Below are 18,445 nucleotides of genomic sequence, written 5' to 3'. Positions count from 1 at the left end.
CCACCACTACAACCCATCTCCTTCTCTTGGGAGTGGTGATTGTGGAACCCCCATCCCAAGGACAATGTATCCCATGCCTTCCAGTTGATGGGGTCTCTTTCTGATCCCTTCCCTCAGATGTCTCTTCCAAACCATTCGCCGCCATAGTACCTGTGCAGAAAGCCTGAAAACTGTTTCTCTGTCTGCTTTGGGACTACATGTGTTCTCCTCTTTCTTCTTCTGGAGGTCATATTCTGCCAATTTTCTTCTCTGTTCTGCACTGCCCTCTCTGATTCTTCAGCATGCTGTCCCTGCAGTACCAAACACTGACTTCTATCCAGAAAGTCTTCATTTTCTCTGATGCAGTGCAGGATTGAAACTTGGGTCTCTAGTCCTTTAACCTTCTCTTCCAAATGGAGACCAGCTTGCACTTCATACACACTAAGGCTCTTCTATCCTCTGGGAGAAAGACAAACATGGCACATCCTATGCAGGTCACAACAGCTAATTGCTCACTATCCATGTTGTCTTCCTTCTAAGAGCTTCTTCAGATGTTTTATTTCCTGCTCTCAGAAGCTTGAAAGGCAAGATCTCTGTGAGAACTCCCCCTAGGGAAACTCCCTCTGTTTGCTTCTCCTCTGGACTTCTCCTCTGAACTTCTCCTCTGCAGTTCTTAGTTCACAGGCTGGATTTTCCTTCAGCATGGGACCACTCCCCTTAGTTCAGTGTCCTTCAGGTATTCACTGATGTTATGAGCAGAGAGATGTAAGGTGAAGAGGAGAGGTCATTTGTGTGTTTTGTGTTCTCTCTTCTTATATGCCAAAGTCCTTGCTGGGTCATGGGGTTAGGCAGTTCCATGATGTATGTGCTCTGCATCAGTCCTTCACATATGCAGAAGGTATGAAAAAGAAATTTATAATTCATATGAAGTTCAACATGTCTTCAGGGATGACATGCAAATCTTTTGTTTACAGTCCCCACCGATGGCAAATGCATAGGTAGCTAATAGCTTTCTAACACCTTTGGTCAGTCCTTTGTTGACACTGAGGAGCTAGTCTATGGACGTTTCCCAGAGCTAAAACATATTTCAGTAACAATCATAAAGTAGAACCTTAACTTCACACACACTGTTGCTACACATATTTCAACCGTACAATAATGTTCAGTAGATTATGCGTTTTCAAATGATACCCCACAAGGCATCCATTGTACATAATAAGGGCTATCGATTAATCGCTGTTAACTCATGCGATTAACTCAAAAAATTAAGTGTGATTAAAAAATTTTATCATGATTAATCGCACGGTTAAACAATAGAATGTCAAATGAAATTTATTAAATATTTTGGATTTTTTCTACATTTTCAAATATATTGATTTCTATTACAACATAGAATACAAAGTGTACAGTGCTCACTTTATATTATTTTTATTAATATTTGCACTGTAAAAAGGACAAACAAAAGAAATAGTATTTTTCAATTCACCTCAGACAAGTACTGTAGTGCAATCTCTTTATTGTGGAAGTGTAATTTACAAATGTAGATTTTTGTTTTGTTACATAACTGCATTCACAAACAAAACCATCTAAAACTTTTTAGAGCCTACAAGTCCACTCAGTCCTACTTCTTGTTCAGCCAATTCCTAAGGGTACATCTGCAGTATGCAATTATTTCGAAATTATTCTATTTGAGTTTTTGGAAGCTATTTTATGCATTCGGTCTTCTATGTCCCCACTAAAGCGCGTGATTTCAGCTGATTGCGTCCACAGTACCAAGGCTAGCATCGAATGTCGGAGCGGTGCACTGTGGATAGCTATCCCACAGTTCCCGTAGTCCCCGCTGCCCATTGGAATTCTGAGTTAAGCTCCCAGTGCATGATGGGGCAAAAACATTCTCACCGGTGTTTCTGGGTATGTCTCATCAGAAAGCTATGGCAGACAATCATTTTGCACCTTTTTGACGTGCAGATGCCATACTGCTTTCAGCAGACGGTGCACCGCTGCTCTCCTGCTACTATGAATCCACCTCTCCAACTCAACTCTGCTCTGCCATCGTGAACCAAGCAGCACAGCTTCCGCTGCCAACTCTGCTCTCCCGCTATTGCCACGCTTCTGAGCTTCTCCATGTTGTCTGTCCTGAGCTCCTACCTCTGTGAAAGCCACAGAAGACAACCATTTTCAGCCTTTGTTCAGCTACTGTGAACCAAACAGCACAGCTTCTGCTGCCACTCTGCTCTCCTACATTTCACGCCCTTTTTCCAGGATTACCCATGCAGGCGCCATAGTCATGGAGCCAATCAGATCTCCACTGCAGTTTTGACCATTGTAAATACCTCGCGCATTATGTAGCAGTATGTGCAGTATCTGCAAAACCGGGTGAGGAAGTGACGATCGCGCGATTACTATACTGATGAGGACATGGATACAGACGGCACGGCATGTGGCGATTGGGAGATCATGGTGCTGTTGGGCCAGGTTCATGCCATGGAACATCGATTCTGGGCCCGGGAAGCAAGCACAGACTGGTGGGACTGCATAGTGTTGCATGTATGGGATGATTCCCAGTGACTGAGAGACTTTCGTATGCGTAGGGCCACTTTCATGGAACTTTGTGACTTGCTGTCCCCTGCCCTGAAGCGCAAAGACACCAAAATGAGAGCAGCCCTCACAGCTGAGAACCGAGTGGCCGTAGCCCTGTGGAAGCTTGCAATGCCCGACAGCTACCGGTCAATTGGGAATCAGTTTGGAGTGGGGAAATCTACTGTGGGGGCTGCTGTGCTGCAACTAGCCAACATAATCATTGACTAGCTGCTATCAAGGGTAGTTACTTTGGGAAATGTGCAGACCATTGTGGATGGCTTTAATGTGCTGGGCTTCCCTAACCGCGGCAGGGCGATAGACAGAATGCAGATCCCTATCTTGGCCCCGGAACACCGGGGCGCCAGTACATAAACCACAAGGGGTACTTTTCTATGGTGCTGCAAGCACTGCTGGATCACAAGGGACATTTCTCCGACATCAACGTGGGATGGCCGGGAAAGGTGCATGATGCTCGCATCTTCAGGAACTCTGGTCTGTTTGAACTGCTGCAGGAAGGAACTTACTTCCCAGACCAGAAAATTACTGTTGGGGATGTTGAATTGCTTATAGTTATCCTCGGGGACCCAGCCTACCCCTTAATGCCATGGCTCATGAAGCCATACACAGGCACCCTGGACAGTAGTAAGGAGCAGTTCAGCTTTCGGCTGAGCAAGTGTAGAATGGTGGTAGAACGTGCGTTTGGACTTTTGAAAGTGTGCTGGCGCAGTTTACTGACTCCGGTTAGATCTCAGCACAACCAATATTCCAATTGTAATTGCTGCTTGTTGTGTGCTCCACAGTATCTGTGAGAGTAAGGGGGAGATGTTTATGGTGGGGTGGGAGGTTAAGGCAACTCGCCTGGCGGCCAGTTTCGCACAGCTAAACAGGGCGATTAGAAGAGCGCAGCAGCGCACGCTGCACATCAGAGAAGCTTTGAAAGCCAGTTTCATGACTGGCCAGGCTACGGGGTGAGAGTTGTTTGTTTCTCTTAAAGTTACCTGCCCCCTATAATATATAAGGAAATAAAGTCACAATTGTTTAAGAACCGTTCTTTATTATTTGTTGCACAAAACATTGAGAGAAATCAGAAGCTAGACAGGGGAGGGGGGTATTGGTTTCTGGACTTGTCCTTCCCTCCTCCTCCTCCCCCCTAACCCAAGTCAGAATTTAGGACATGCCAGCTTTCTGCTGCTTGTGCAATCCTCTGGAGTTGACTGTGTGGGTTCCCGTAGCCTGCCCCTCCCCTCCCCCCGTGTTCTTGGGCGTCTGGGTGAGGGGGCTATGGAACTTGGGGAGGAGGGAGGGCGGTTATTCAGGGGCTGCAGCGGCAGTCTGTGGTCTTGCTGCCTTTCCCACATTAGATCCACCATACAGTGGAGCATGTCAGTTTGCTCCCCCATGAGCCTGACCATAGCATCTTGCCTGACCATAGCATCATTGCGCACATCCCTCCTCTCTTCGTATTCATGTAATGCTTTACATGACTTCGCAATTGTTTGCCTCCACGCATTCAACTGGACCCTATCAGTGTGGGAGGACTGCATAATCTTGGCAAATGTGTCATCCCGAGTTAGTTTTTTCTGCCTTCTAATCTGGACCAGCCTCTGGGATGGAGTAGATAGGAGCCACATTGAAACATTTGCACCTGCTGCAGGAGGAGGAAAAGGGAGGGTAGTATTTTAAGATACATTTTAAAGAGCAAAGGGGACACTCTTTCTCAGTGAAACAGGCAATTCATAGTACACAGCACATGTTCTTTCTGTACAAGGTCTCGTTTTGCCTCTTATACTGAAGTGCCTGCCACATTGGTGTGAGTAAGCCATCACATGCAGCCAGACAACAGAATTCAGCTTGCAGGCAGCGGCCAGGCAACAGAATTCAGCTTGCAGACAGCCTGTGGGCTCTCTGGGATGATCGCATCACACAACGCCCTCCCCCGCCCCGACACTCCCCTCCCACCGCGGGGCTCCGATGAGGCTCTGAGCAGGGATGAGCCCTTTAAACTAAACGTGAACAGCCCAGTGCCACTGGGTTTCCCCCCTTCTCATGGCTCCGATCAAGCTCTCTCTCACTGGAAGTGCCTTCTCCAGGGTCATGGTCCGGGAGCATGCTTTGGGAGTTGGGGGAGGCTATTGGCTCCAGCGTTAAAAGTAGTTTCTGGGTATGGGGGAAAACAGATTCCCCACTTGCTGCCTGTGCACTGTCCTCCTCCTCCTCTTTGTTCACCAAAAAGTCATATTCCTCGCTCCGTGCTACTCCCCCCTGCAGGTGTCCATGGACAGTGGTGGGGTAGTGGTGTCGTCACCACCCATAATAGCATGCAGCTCATGGTAAAAGCGGCATGTATGGGGCTGTGACCCAAAGCGCCTGTATGCCTCCCTGGCTTTTTGGTACGCTTGCCCTGAGCTCCTTGATTTTTGTACGACACTGTTCTGTGTCCCTGGACTAGCGTCTTTCCATCATGGCCCTGGAGACTTTAGCGTACGTATTTGCGTTCCTTTTTTTTGGAATGTAGTTCTGCCATAAGATTCGTCTCCCCAACATGCAATGAGATCCAGTACCTCCAGTTCGAACCATGCTGGAGCTCGTCTGTGAATCTGGTACTGTGTGGTCTCTTGAGATGGTGGACTCTGCATGGTCGCCTGTAATGGTGGACTGTGTTGATGGTCACTTGTGCTGATGGGGACCAAACAGGAAATTCAGAAGTTCCTGGGGCTTTTACTGCCTACCTGGCTAGTGCATAGGAGTTCAGAGTGTTGTCCAGAATGTTCACAAGGGAGCATTCTGGGATAACTCCCGGCGGCCAATATCGTCGAATTGCATCTACAGTACCCATAACCCGGAACTGCAATCTCAATTTTAGCGCTACTCTGCTTGCCGAGGTGGAGTACAGAAATCAGAGTAAACAGCCCTTTAAATCGAAAAAACTGGTTTGGTCGTCTGGACGGAACCAGTTTTATTTCGAGGTAACTCGGCTAATTCCAAAATAACCGCATACTGTAGACCAGGCCTAAGACAAACAAGTTTGTTTAAATTTACGGGAGATACTTTTGATTGCTTCTTACTTACAGTGTCACCTGAAAGTGAGAACAGGCATTTGCATGGCACTTTTTTGTAGCCAGCGTTGCAAGATATGTTAAACATTTATGTGCCCCTTCATGCTTGGGCCACCATCCCAGAGGACATGCTTGTTAAAAAAAAATGCGTTAATTAAATTTGTGACTGAACTCCTTGGGGGAGAATTGTATATCTCCTGTTCTGTTTTACCTGCATTCTGCCATATATTTCATGTTATAGCAGTCTCGGATGATGACCCAGCACGTGTTTGCTTTAAGAACACTTTCACAGCAGATATGACAAAATACAAAGAATGTACCAATGTGAGATTTCTAAGGATAGATACAGCACTGGACCCAAGGTTTAAGAATCTGAAATGCCTTCCAAAATGTGAGAGGGACAAGGTGTAGAGAATGCTTTTAGAAGTCTTAAAAGAGCAACACTTCCATGCGGAAACTACAGAACCTGAACCACCAAAAAAGAAAATCCGCCTTCTGCTGGTGGCATGTGACTCAGATGATGAAAATGAACATGTCAATCTACACTGCTCTGGATTGTTATCGATCAGAGCCTGCCATTGGCATAGACACATGTCTTTTGGAATGGCGGTTGAAGCATGAAGGAACATATGAATCTTTAGTGCATCTGGCATGTAAATATCTTATGAGGCCAGTAACAATAGTGCCGTGTGAACGCCTCTTCTCACTTTCAGGTGATGTTGTAAACAAGAAGTGCCATCTCCTGCAAATTTTAACCAAACTTGTTTGTCCGAGCGATTGGCTGAAGTAGGACTGAGTGGACTTGTAGGCTCTAAAGTTTTACATTGTTTTATTTTTGAATGCAGTTTTTTTTGTACATTTGTAAGTTCAATTTTCATTATAAAGAGATTGCACTACAGTACTTGTATTAGGTGAATTGAAATATACTATTTTGTTTTTTACAGTTCAAATATTTGTAATAAAAATGAATATAAATTGAGCACTGTACACTTTGTATTATGTTATAATCGAAATCAATGTATTTGAAAATGTAGAAAACATCCAAAAATATTTAAATAAATGGTATTCTATTGTTTAACAGTGTGATTAATTAAAATTTTTTTAATTGCGCGATTAATCACGATTAATTTTTAATTGCTTGACAGCCCTATACAAAATATATAACCATATAAAAGTGCTGATTATAGGGTACAGGGTGTCATATGGGATACAGAGTGTAACAGTTCCCTGTTGTATTTTCATGTAACATGCACTAAAAGTCTTCAGACAAACAAGAGGACAGTATCTGTTCCCTAATAACAAAGGAATTGCAGTAAATCCTGAAATATAAAAATATTTAAGTATGTTTTGCCATAAACTTTAGGAAGGGATACTAAATATGTAGTAATACTAGAATATTTATTTTATAAAATAGTGGCTTGATGATTGGGGATATAGTAGGGAAGAACAGCACCTGTCTTAGGCTATGTCTACTCTAGTCACGCGTGAGTGCTGAGAGAGAGCTCTCCCAGCGCTCCTGATAATCCACTTCCATGAGGGGAATAGTTCTGAGCACTGTTCACACTAGCGCTTTAAAGCTCTCAAATTTGCTGTGCTTGGGGGGTGATTTTTCACACCCCTGAGTCTGCAAGTTAGAGCGCTATAAAATGTAAGTGTAGACAAGCGCTTATAACCTGGGAATGCGGAAAAACATCATATTCTTCCTTTCAGTCTTTGGGGGTCAACTGCACTGGGGCTGAAAAAGTGGTGAATAGTGGAATTTGCCCCCCTAGCTGAGTAGCTTCCCTCTCCTGCTGCAGAGATAATAGCTGCTAGTTGTAATCTCTCTGCTTCTCCTGGAGATGCTTTCATCTGTGAGTGTAGGAAGTTCTAACTTTCCCCACGGTCCACTCCTTCACTTACTGGCTGTTGGAGGAAAAACTGCAGTTCTAAAAGGCAGATTTAGGGAGGAAACTGCCACTGCTCCCTCCTGGCAGCAGATCAAGATGTTACTGTGAGGAGGTGGTTTCGCTGCTTGACTGCCGCTGTTTTACCCAGATGTTGTGTCTTGTCCCACTTCTACAGATGGAAGTTTTTAACTTTCAGGCCCTGGAGTAGGATAGGCCCATATTCTACAAGTCTTTATGCCAATGCACATCATCTTCTGGTGGAATTGTTGCCTGTTATCTTTCTGACAGATACTGCTTCCTAAGGAAAACATGGGAAGGTGTGCAAAAAATTAGCTATATTATAATATTTAATTTTTGTTTGTTTTAACTCTATTTCCACAAATGACCTTTTTCTAGAAAGTGAGGTTGCAGAGTATAGTTACCCTTTAACTTCTTCCCTGTATGTGTAACCTACATCCTCCTGGGTATGGTGCTCTGTCCCCCTGTAGTGGCATCAAGGCTACATAGAGATTGAGTCTGCTACAGCATTAGCGAAGAGCCATGTTTCTTTTAGCTCATATAGTAGAGGTTCAGGCACTAAGCTTCAGAGGTCCCAGGTTCGGTCTCACCGATGACCTGGGTCTGTCCACGTAACATTTGCTTGTACTCTTCCTCTCTTAAATGACTCTATACAGCTTCTAAAACATTCACCTTCTAATAACCTGTTTTTTGGCAAATGTTTTTCTAGGAGTATGCTGTTGCTGTGCTGCTTTGCGCCCTCGTTACAAACGTCTGGTGGATAACATATTCCCCGAAGACCCCAAAGTAAGAAATGATTTAATTAAACTTTAACCAGAATTCTTAATTTGAATCTTCATTTACTAAAATATTATTGTAACAGAAATAGTAATATTTTGTAACTTTTAACATACTTTTTGGAGAACGAAAGGCATTCAAATTTTAATCTGCTAGAGCATTCTTCAGTAAGAGAGAAATCTGCAAAATTGTAATCCAACTGTTTGGACCACAAATATTTAATATTAAACAGAATTTTTGTTCAGATATGACCACAAGTTTGAACGTATTTGCTTTTCTCTGTGTGCCTAGCACTTCTTAGTTTTCTGTCTTTTTGAAGTATATAGTTTGGTTTAACCAATGGATGATGAGCCAATTGTTTTTCATCTTTAGTTGTCCATATGTATTGGTTTATTGTGACTTCATTTGGATCCACATAGTACAAACTCTTTCATGCCATGTTACTTGAAAATATAGTTCCTTCCTGAGTGTTAAGTACTGATGATGCTAAATATCTAATACAGCTGAATGTTTGAAACTAATCCAGAGTTTCTTTAAATGGTGGAAGATCACTTTCAATGTCTTACCAGATTTGTACTACCTTTTTCTTTTTTCTTAAAAATGAAGGCTATGAACAGTTTGGAGTTGTGTGTGTAGGTCTGGCATATGTATGAGGCAGAACGTGCAGCATGTGTGTTCTTCCTAGAAGGTCCACTATTATCACTGTGGGCTAGCTACCTAAGTTTTGTAAAATATCGGCTGCAGGGGAGAGTTGTTCTTTTCTGTGGATCTGATATCTTCAAAGCATGGATTTTTTTTTTTTCAGAGAAAATAGTCATTCAGAAATAAATTCTGTCTACCTATGAGAGGGTGATACTGATGGTCTGTTTTCTATATACAGTCATAGAAACCAAATACTTCTTTAAACAAGTTTGGTACTAGTCGTATATATAGGCACCAACTTCTCCTGGTGCCGGTGGGTGCTCGACTCCCAGCCCACCCCTATTCCAACCCCTTCCCCAAAGTCCCGGCCCCAACTCCGCCCCCTCCCTACTACTATTGGACTCCTTCCCCAAATCCCCGCCCCGACCCTGCCTCTTTCCGCCTCCTCCCCAAGTGTGCCGCGTTCCCACTCCTCCCCCCTGCCTCCCACAGCTTGTTACACTGTGAAACAGCTGTTTTGTGGCGGCAAGCGCTGGGAGGAGAAGTGGAGATGTGGTGCGCTCAGGGGAGGAGGTGAGGTGAGCTGGGGCGGGGAGCTTGGCTGCCGGTGGGTGCAGAGCACCCACCAGTTTTTCCCCCTGGGTGCTCCAGCCCTGGAGCACCATGGAGTCGGCGCCTATGCTGCTATAGAGAAACGTTTCTGAACATCTAAAGTTGTACTAGTAGTGCTGTGTGTGCTCTCAAAAGCAGCCCTGTTGCAGCAATCTGTCAGACTTTCCTATTGTGCTGGTCGGTGCACAAGGTGAGGGAGGGCAGGATATTGTCCAGCCCACAATGTATGACACTGCAGATGGTGGTAGGCCTAATTTTGCATGGTAAAATGTTAATTATTGCATGGCATCTAACTGTGATCTCTTTAGACCTCTGGGACATCTTGATACTAAAGATTTTTCTTTTTCTAATGATCCATTTAATATATCATGGACATTTTCTCCTGTGACTGTTCACACATAAGTGAATCATTCTTGTGAGACTTTGAGAGAAAATACTCTTCTTTTATATAATTAATATTTGACTTAAATTGTGAGTTTTGAATGAATGAATCTGAAATATTGTTTAAAAACTATGCTGTTTGCTGAACTGCCGGTTAAACTGCTTTATAGTGTAAAATAAGTTGGATGATAGTAGACAATCACAGATCAGTGACGCAGCCAGGAAAGGGACTTCAACAAGAGTACAACTTACTGCACCAGTAGCACTGCAGGAATGTAGTTATCACTTTCAGGGTTACAATGTGGCATATCTAATCACCATTACTGTATGTTCTTCCATAGTTATTGATCCCTATATTCTCCAGTTTATTTAAATATGAAATTATCAAAGTGTGGAAGAAGTGAAGAAAAATTCCTGCGCAATGATCAGGTCATTCTCCCCTTGAAGCTGATGCTGGTGTACAAAAAGGAACCACAATTTTAAAGATGTTACTCTAGTGGAAGAGGACTGAAGCTTCTGGTTGAAGGGGCTGAGACCCTGATAGCGGCTAGACTTTTACCTTGATGTCAGTGAGAGAACTGGACAAAAAGCTTTGGGGAAAAAATAATTCGTGAATAACCCTTTTTCCATTGAAAAAAATTAAGAAAAATGTATGTTGTCTACCAGCTGTGATTGGTTATTCAAATGAGCAATATATTTTAATCCCTGTTCCATCTCAGCTCTAAAAATTAACCTGTGATAATGCTGAGTGCTCTTTGTATGTCAATAACTGTAGCTGGTACTTTGATAGTTAGAAATATCAGATGGCTTCAGCTCCTTAAACACCAGCTGTAATACAGACAAATATGAAAGCAGTGGCCTTGTACAGAGAAGAGTCAGAACTGTTAAGGCATGATATTGGAGCAATGAAACATTTAGACTGCAATTTCAGTTATATAAAAACAATTTTAGCCTGAAAGGATTAACGTGACACACTCACTTCTGAAGTGTTTTATTGAAGTAATTAATGGCTTTTTGAAGGACTCTTACTTAAGTAACAGAAATTGGACTTTGGAAAAATAGTATGTCTGAAGAAAGATGTCACAGCTCACCTATAATCTGCCTCTGTTAGAAGGAAGGGGGAACACTGACCGCACACTTCTCTGAGAAGTACTGGGCTTAATCTTTTACTTTGCCATTTATGTATTTTAGGCCCTGGACAAGCTTGTTAATGAATAATTTAACATATTCTAGCAAAATGGCATATTCTACTTTGTATTAGCCCCAAACCTGTGATTTGAATTGGAAAAGTGAAAGATACTTCAGAAGCTTAAAACTATTACTATGAATTAAAAAACAATCTCTGTGGTATTCCTAGGATGGTCTTGTTAAAGCTGATATGGAGAAGTTGACTTTCTATGCAGTTTCTGCACCAGAGAAGCTGGATCGAATTGGAGCTTACCTAGCAGAGAGACTGAGCAGAGATGTTGTGAGACATCGCTATGGGTAAGGGATTCGGTCACTGCATAAATACTGAAGCTGAAAGTTAGCTGTTTTTCCCCATCATTATTCTGGTTCAGTCTACAAGACATATAGAGTCAGAACCTTGGATATTGTTCATGCTGCTGGGCAGGGAATAGCCAAAATATATTGAAAGTAAAGTGAATTATGAAGTTATAGGTAATGTTGGATGTGAAAATGACCTGGATTTACAAATCAAACTTCTAGACTCAGCAGGACATATTTCCCAGTATACTAAGAGTGTTTTCTTTTAATATATCCTTCAGTTCTTCTGTTGGAGCTATAATTGTGTTATAAGCTAATTGTCTGACTTCACAGGTGATTGTCCTTAATACTTGAGCTAAATTAATCCTCCTGACCCCAGGGGAAAAGGTTGAAAATGGTCTTTCCTGTATTTTCCCAAAGAGGGAATAGGGGAGAGGAGTATATAATGAAAATAGAGATAGGAAGAGACCATAAAGTTAAGAGATTAAAAAAATGAAACAGACAACACATGGAATTGGAAGAGAATGTTGCTGCCTGGCAGTTATTGTTGAAGATAAAGGGGTACAGATGTAAAAACAACTACGAATTTTTTTTATGGAAACGGTCAGTATGTGAGTGACAGTAAACACATCTCCTGATCAGCACTCTTCCCTCTCACTAACACGCTCTGTGTAGATTGAGATGTCTCCTTAAACTATGGAAGTTTAGATACATTGCTGTCTTGTCATACTGGGATTTTGGTAGGCTGAAAGCCCTCTCCTGACTGGAAGAGTGGTGCCTTTAATATAAAATAAAAAGTAGGAAAAAATAAGATTAAAAAATATTTCTACAGGAATACCAAGGAATCTTTACCTGCTTTGATTTGTTTTGAAAAATATACTTCTGAAATAAGTGGAGAATATTAAGGTGATGTGCCTTACACCTATCTGACATATACATTTCTTTTTTTTTTTTTTTAGTTTTTGTAATATGGGCTTAAATAAAAGCATGTAAAAGTTTGGGCCAAGGTAAATATGACACAATGTGCATCTGTATGGATCTCTTCTCCATTTGCTTTCAGGTATGTTTTAATTGCCATGGAGGCACTGGACCAACTTTTAATGGCTTGCCATTCTCAAAGCATTAAACCATTTGTGGAAAGTTTCCTTCAGATGGTGGCCAAGCTGCTAGAGTCAGGGGAACCAAAGCTGCAAGTTCTTGGAACCAATTCAGTGAGTAAACAGTTTGCTAACCCAAATCTGAATCAAGTTCATAGAAGATTGGAGGTGGTGAGAGACTGAATACCAGCTGAACATCTGGCATGACAATCAAAGGAAAAAACATAATGAAAGCCTGAGATTGCATGTAGTTAGTTCCTGTATGACCCATATGAATGTATCTATAAGCAGCTTAACTGTCAAAATAATCCTTATCTATGGATATTTATCCTATTAAAAGTATAAAATGATTTTCATAGTAAAAGTTGGAGGTGAATGCCTTACTCATGAATACAACTAATTTTATTTGGTCTTTTTCCCTTTACGGGGTCCATCCAGTCTTCCTCTGTTTTCACTGTAAAGTAGATTCTGCTTAGTTTCCCCAGGCGTGGGGCATGGAGACAGATAGTTTGGCAGCTAATTTTGAACAGCCAGATACCAGGGCAACAAGAGCCCAGCAAGGACCTCTTCATCTCTGGGAGGCTTTGAAAGCCCATTTCAGTAATGAGCCACAGTAATATTTGCCGGTTATCTGCATTCTGCCTTCCCTTACCATCCCCTCCATTGCATCGATTTTCCTGTACCCAGCCCAAACTCCCATGATTAAAATAAACGAAGAACCTTTCTTTCTGAACGTGTTTACTTTTATTGTATACACACAAAGAAACAGAACGGGAAACTAAGTCTGACTGATAAAATTGGTAGGGGAGAAACCAAGCAAGTCAGATTGTTTTTCGAAAGCAAAGCCCAAGGAATGGGCTCCTTTAGTTCTGTGCGTCCTCCCCTGGTGTTGAGTGGAACGGATGCTGAATTCCCCCTGCCTCCTGGAACATTTGGGGTAGGGGTATTGTGAACAGGGTGATGCTTCCAGGCAGTTCTGCAAGGCCTCCAGATGGAGTCTAGCCTCAATCTGCTTTTCTTGAAGCTCAACCAGATATCTCAACATCTCTGATTGGACCTTCATAATCCACAGCATCTTTTCCTGTGTGGCTCCTCTGGGATGCTCTCCATGTCCAGTTTCTCAGAGAGTGAAATCCTCTGGACTCGCTCCTCCTCCTCCAAAATGTTGTCCTTGTTGTTGCCTGTGGTGGCCCAGGACTCATACTCCTGGGAGATGTCCACACTGTGTTTGTGGGGGTGTAGTGGGGTCACCACTGTGAATCGCATGCAGTTCATGGTATAAATGGGATGTCTTGGGCAGAATCAATGCCTAGCAGCTGAGCAGTGAAGTTGTAAATGATGTTCAGAGCAGTCACAGCAGAGCATTGTGGGACACCTCCTGGGGGCCATTTGAGTCAAACTACACAAAGGTGTGTCTGCGCTACCTCTCTGTTGACCCATCAATATCAAATTAAGAGATGGAGTAATGAAATTGCTTTTACAGGCAACTTACGTCAGTGGAAGGGACCTGGTAGTATCGATTATTACATCTATTTATTATGTCTATTTAAGGCAGCTTCCATAGACTTAAGTTTGCAGTGTAGACAAGGCCTGAGAGAGAGAAGTCATCCGAACGATATAACCCCCTCTTCTGTCCTCCATAGAAGGTGTATCATGCACCACAAAACCAAAAGCCTTTTATATTTCTTACATTTATAGGAGAGTGTTATTGTTGATACTTTAAAGTTGTGAAACTTTTAACTCTAGCTTTTAGTACCTTTTAGTAAAATTTAAACTGCCATGAATTGTAGGTACCTTTTGCTTCAGTTCTATTAAACTTCTACATAAGAATGGATCTGGTCAAATCACTTGAATAGGCTCTGAAGATGTTTGAACATTTGTGAACATGTTAAAATGATGATGTCTTCCTTTTTTCCTCTTTCCTGAACTTCATGGTTCATTAAACTGTAGAAGATTGATTTGTCTAAAAAACCCATTTTGAAGACAAGAACCTAATTAATTACACTGCCACATAATTAGCAATGCTATGAAATGAACAGTAGGACAGCAGGTATTTGAAGCCTATTTCTGAAGCCCTTAGAAAGAGGAAAGCTTTAAAAAAATTTTTATAAAATAGTGTATCAAGAGAAACCTTTTCTCTATTACTTATGTTCTACAATGAGTGTCTGTGGGCTGTTCTCCTTCAGACAAATGAGTGGCAATAGACTTTAGAACATTGGTTTGATTGTTATTCACTTTCTTACCATGTGACAACCCAGTGTATTCTGCTTCCAGGAAGAACAGTTTTGTACAGTATCTCAGAATTTAGAGTCAGCTATTTCAGTGATACTTAGAATATAGTTGTTAGAAATCTGCTAAATTTAAACTGGAACTACAGCTCTCAGTAGGTAAAATGGCAGCGACGTTGTTGGGTACGGAACTGATGTTGCAGAGGAAACAGGAGAAAAGATGCAGGGCAGAGGAAGATAATGAATGGTAATGGTTTCATTATATCTCCCTCAAATACAGAGCTCTCACCTTTAAGTTTGTACAATGCCCCTGAATTTTAAAAATATAAAATATCATGGTAGTGACTGCTGCAGATTCCACATGGCTTTTCCAGTCATATCTGGATGACCTGTTGATACAGGCCAGTTCTAAAGTTCAGGGACCATGATGGAAGGGATGCGCTAGATCAGTGTTTCTCATCCTTTTTGATACCAGGTACTGACTTGCTGCCTTCCTAAACTGTATCAGGGAGATCTCAGGTATTGGCACCAGTCCACAGACTGGTCATTGAGAAATACTGCTCTAGACTGTGCTTGGTGATCTGTAAAGAAGTGTCAACTCTGTCTTCAAGTTTGGCTCATTTGGGGACTTTGAGATAAGAACATAAGAAAATGGTCACACTGGGTCAGACCAAAAGTCCATCTAGATGCTAAAAAGATACTAATTTCTTGTCAGATGTACAGTTTGAATTCTTAGATGTGGCATCAAGAGCTTTTTCTCCGGTCTGACCTGTTCCATTCCTTTTTTAAACCAATATTTTTATGTAAGCAACTAAATTTGTGGGGGTCTGTTATCTCCTGAGGCTTCTTCAGCATCTCTCTCTAGTGCAAAAGCCATACAAATATCATCTGGGTCACATCACTCACATGTTCTTTTGAGTCAAGAACTCTTCTTTGTTGTAGCAAATGTTGATTTTTATAGCCAGTAATTGTATAGCATTGTATAGGATAAAAACACTGTCAACCCTACTCAGTGAGGCTACTAATGGATTTGATAGTTTAGTGTTTGAAAGTTGCAAATAACATTAGGTAACATTCAGCATTATCCTGTATCATTTATGAATGTTTTTTACTTTTATAATGTTCAAAGCATTTTGTGCAAACCATGAGGCATTAGGGAAATTCTGCTTAAGTCTGTGAATTTTTGTGAATTGAATGCTGCTTGTTAATTTCTGTTTCAAATGCTACTGAGCAATAGGAGATGCCATTATTTGGTACACAGTTTAGATAGACTGTTCAACCTGGCAAGCAGCTTTGTGAGGTTGTTTGATGGGTAGATGCCTTTTTTCCCCAAAAAATGTTATGATACAACACTTTGTTTCAATTTTACATGTTCACGCGCCACAAGGTATGCTCTATTTCATGCAATTGCATTTAGATCACTTTGAAATAATGCAGCTGCTAATGGAACAGCTTTTGAAAATAAAATGTACTGCAGTTTAACCTTCTTTTATTAGGATAAAACAGTGTTGCCAACTCTCGTGATTTTTTTTGTGTGGTGAATCTTATGACATTTGATATATTTAAACCCCTACTAGCTGGATTCAAGAGATGGTATGACAATCTCAGCTTTCATTTTAATTTTTTTCTAACCTTCATCGTTACAGAGAAAAGGTTAGAAATGTGAAGCTGGTGCATCCTAAAGCCTCAAACTTAACCAGACTGCAGATAAAAAGAACCCAACATTTATTACTTTGGCTTAAAACTCATGACTCTTTTGTATCATGTTTTTTTGGGCTGGACATGTGTTTAAATGCTCAAGGTTGGCAATACTGACTTCACACGGTTGGAGAGGAAGAGTCCTCTAGGATCTCCCATGGATATTCACTCTTTCAAAGGAAATATTTGTGACTGTCCTTATTCTAGCTGTTGAGGGTTAACGCAGTTCCTTTTACAGCCTGCCAGTGTTGCTCCATGTAAACCAAAGTGAATCACCTGTGGCAACATGAGGTCTCTACTTCCCCCCCCCCCCACCTCGAGGCTCTGATCTCATGGCCTACACAATGCCTTTGGCCTCTGCTGGCCTGGAGAACAGGCTTGTGAACAAAACTGATCACTTTTGTATAGCTTTTTGACCTACCATTAGATTGCAAGACCAGCTGTCTTGGTCTTCACAGATTTTATAAAATAGTGTAAAATTACATCAGAACACTTAAAAAAAAATCCATTAGCTAAGCACATTAATCCAAATGAAGAAAAAATCAGTTAGGATCTATAGTCCAACTGCAAACCAGTTTTCTGAGCAGGGCTGATATTTTTCTGGGGAACCTTAGGGCAAGGCCTATTTACTTTCTCCCCACCTTGCGTGTTTCCTTTTTGTTTTACTAGAGTAACCAAATAAATTAGGATAAATTATTAATTTTGCTCTTATTGTGCAACAATATTCTACACTGCATTGCAACATGAGGATTCTTTTTTCTGTTTAATGTTTACCAAGTCAAATATTTAAAAATTGAACAGCCACTTTTGAAAGTTCTGGAGTTAGAAACTAAAAAGCCATCTAGTTCTCTTTTTGGAAACTTTTGTTACAAAGAGTTTTCTAACCATGCTTTTTTTTTTTTTTTTGTCCCCTAGTTTGTCAAATTTGCCAACATTGAGGAAGACACCCCTTCATATCACAGACGCTATGACTTTTTTGTTTCTCGATTTAGTGCCATGTGTCATTCCTGTCACAGTGATCCAGAAACACGAACTGAGTAAGTGCCCGTTTATATTGTATTGCTATGTACTCTGTTAAAAACTAAAGCAGAAGAGAAGTATACAATTGTTGTAACATTCGGTGATCATTCAAGGAAATAACATTAGAACCTGTACAATATTTCAGGAAAATAGGCCTCATACTACAAGTCTTACTCAGTTAAAACTCTCAGTGTAGTTAAGTTTTATTTGAACAAGGGCTGCAAGATTGCATCATATATATTAAGGGACACAGGGCCAAGCCTACAACCATATGAGTCGCATGAGAAGTCAGTGGCGCTACTCACATGAGCAGGGTTACTCATGTGCAAGTGTGTGTATGATTGGGCTTGTAAATGGTAAACAGGAAAAAAGTGCTGTTTGCTATGTCCGTTATTCATCCATTCTCATTATGCTTTTTAAACAGAGTGTATTTACAGATGTACACAGTGTGCTATTGTGCAAGACTCTAAGGAGATGTCTACACTGCAATCGGAAGTGTGGTTACAGCACATATAAGCATACACAAGCTAGTGAAGCTGCATCCGAGTGAGCTAGCCACCTGAGTAAGAACCCAGGGTCCCAGGCAGGCTTGAATAACCCACGCCAAAGCCCATGCTACCTAGCTATTGGTACTAGAGCTAGCTAGATTAAAACTCGCTCAGGAATGCCTACACAAGCTGCAGTTAGACCTCCTGATTGAAGTATAAGCATACCCTTGGACTCCTAACTTCTTCAAGAACTAGTATGTTGTTGATTACACTTCCTTCAGCACTTATCTACTGCCAGGGCTGTCCTTGGTTGGCGGTGGGGCCCGAGACAAATCCACCTGCTGCTCTCCTCGCCATCCACCTGCTTGCCTCCTCACCCCCCTGCCAACTGCTCACCTCCCCGCTAGTCTCCTCGCTATCTATCCAGTGTGCGCTTCCCCCCCGCCTGCCCGCCATTCTCCTTGCTGTCCACCTGTTCGCCTTCTCACCTGCCTG

The 18,445-nt window shown here is 41.8% G+C and overlaps 1 protein-coding gene across 9 annotated transcripts in view; it reads left to right on the top strand.

Annotated features, from left to right (window-relative positions):
- Positions 1-18,445, top strand: part of EFR3A (EFR3 homolog A) — a 189,976-nt gene that overhangs the window by 68,160 nt on the left and 103,371 nt on the right. For 7 of the 9 annotated variants that reach the window (XM_073330113.1, XM_073330112.1, XM_073330111.1 and 4 more), the window contains 4 exons: positions 8,232-8,308; positions 11,292-11,419; positions 12,480-12,630; positions 17,358-17,479. In XM_073330113.1, the coding sequence (XP_073186214.1) occupies positions 8,232-8,308; positions 11,292-11,419; positions 12,480-12,630; positions 17,358-17,479 (478 nt within the window). The remainder of the gene's footprint in view (positions 1-8,231; positions 8,309-11,291; positions 11,420-12,479; positions 12,631-17,357; positions 17,480-18,445) is intronic. The other 2 variants (XM_073330117.1, XM_073330119.1) reach the window with 2 other exon arrangements.

The sequence above is a fragment of the Lepidochelys kempii genome, chromosome 2 (assembly GCF_965140265.1).
Source record: "Lepidochelys kempii isolate rLepKem1 chromosome 2, rLepKem1.hap2, whole genome shotgun sequence".
Classification (NCBI taxonomy): domain Eukaryota; kingdom Metazoa; phylum Chordata; order Testudines; family Cheloniidae; genus Lepidochelys; species Lepidochelys kempii.
This window is presented reverse-complemented; position numbering and strand designations above follow the sequence as displayed.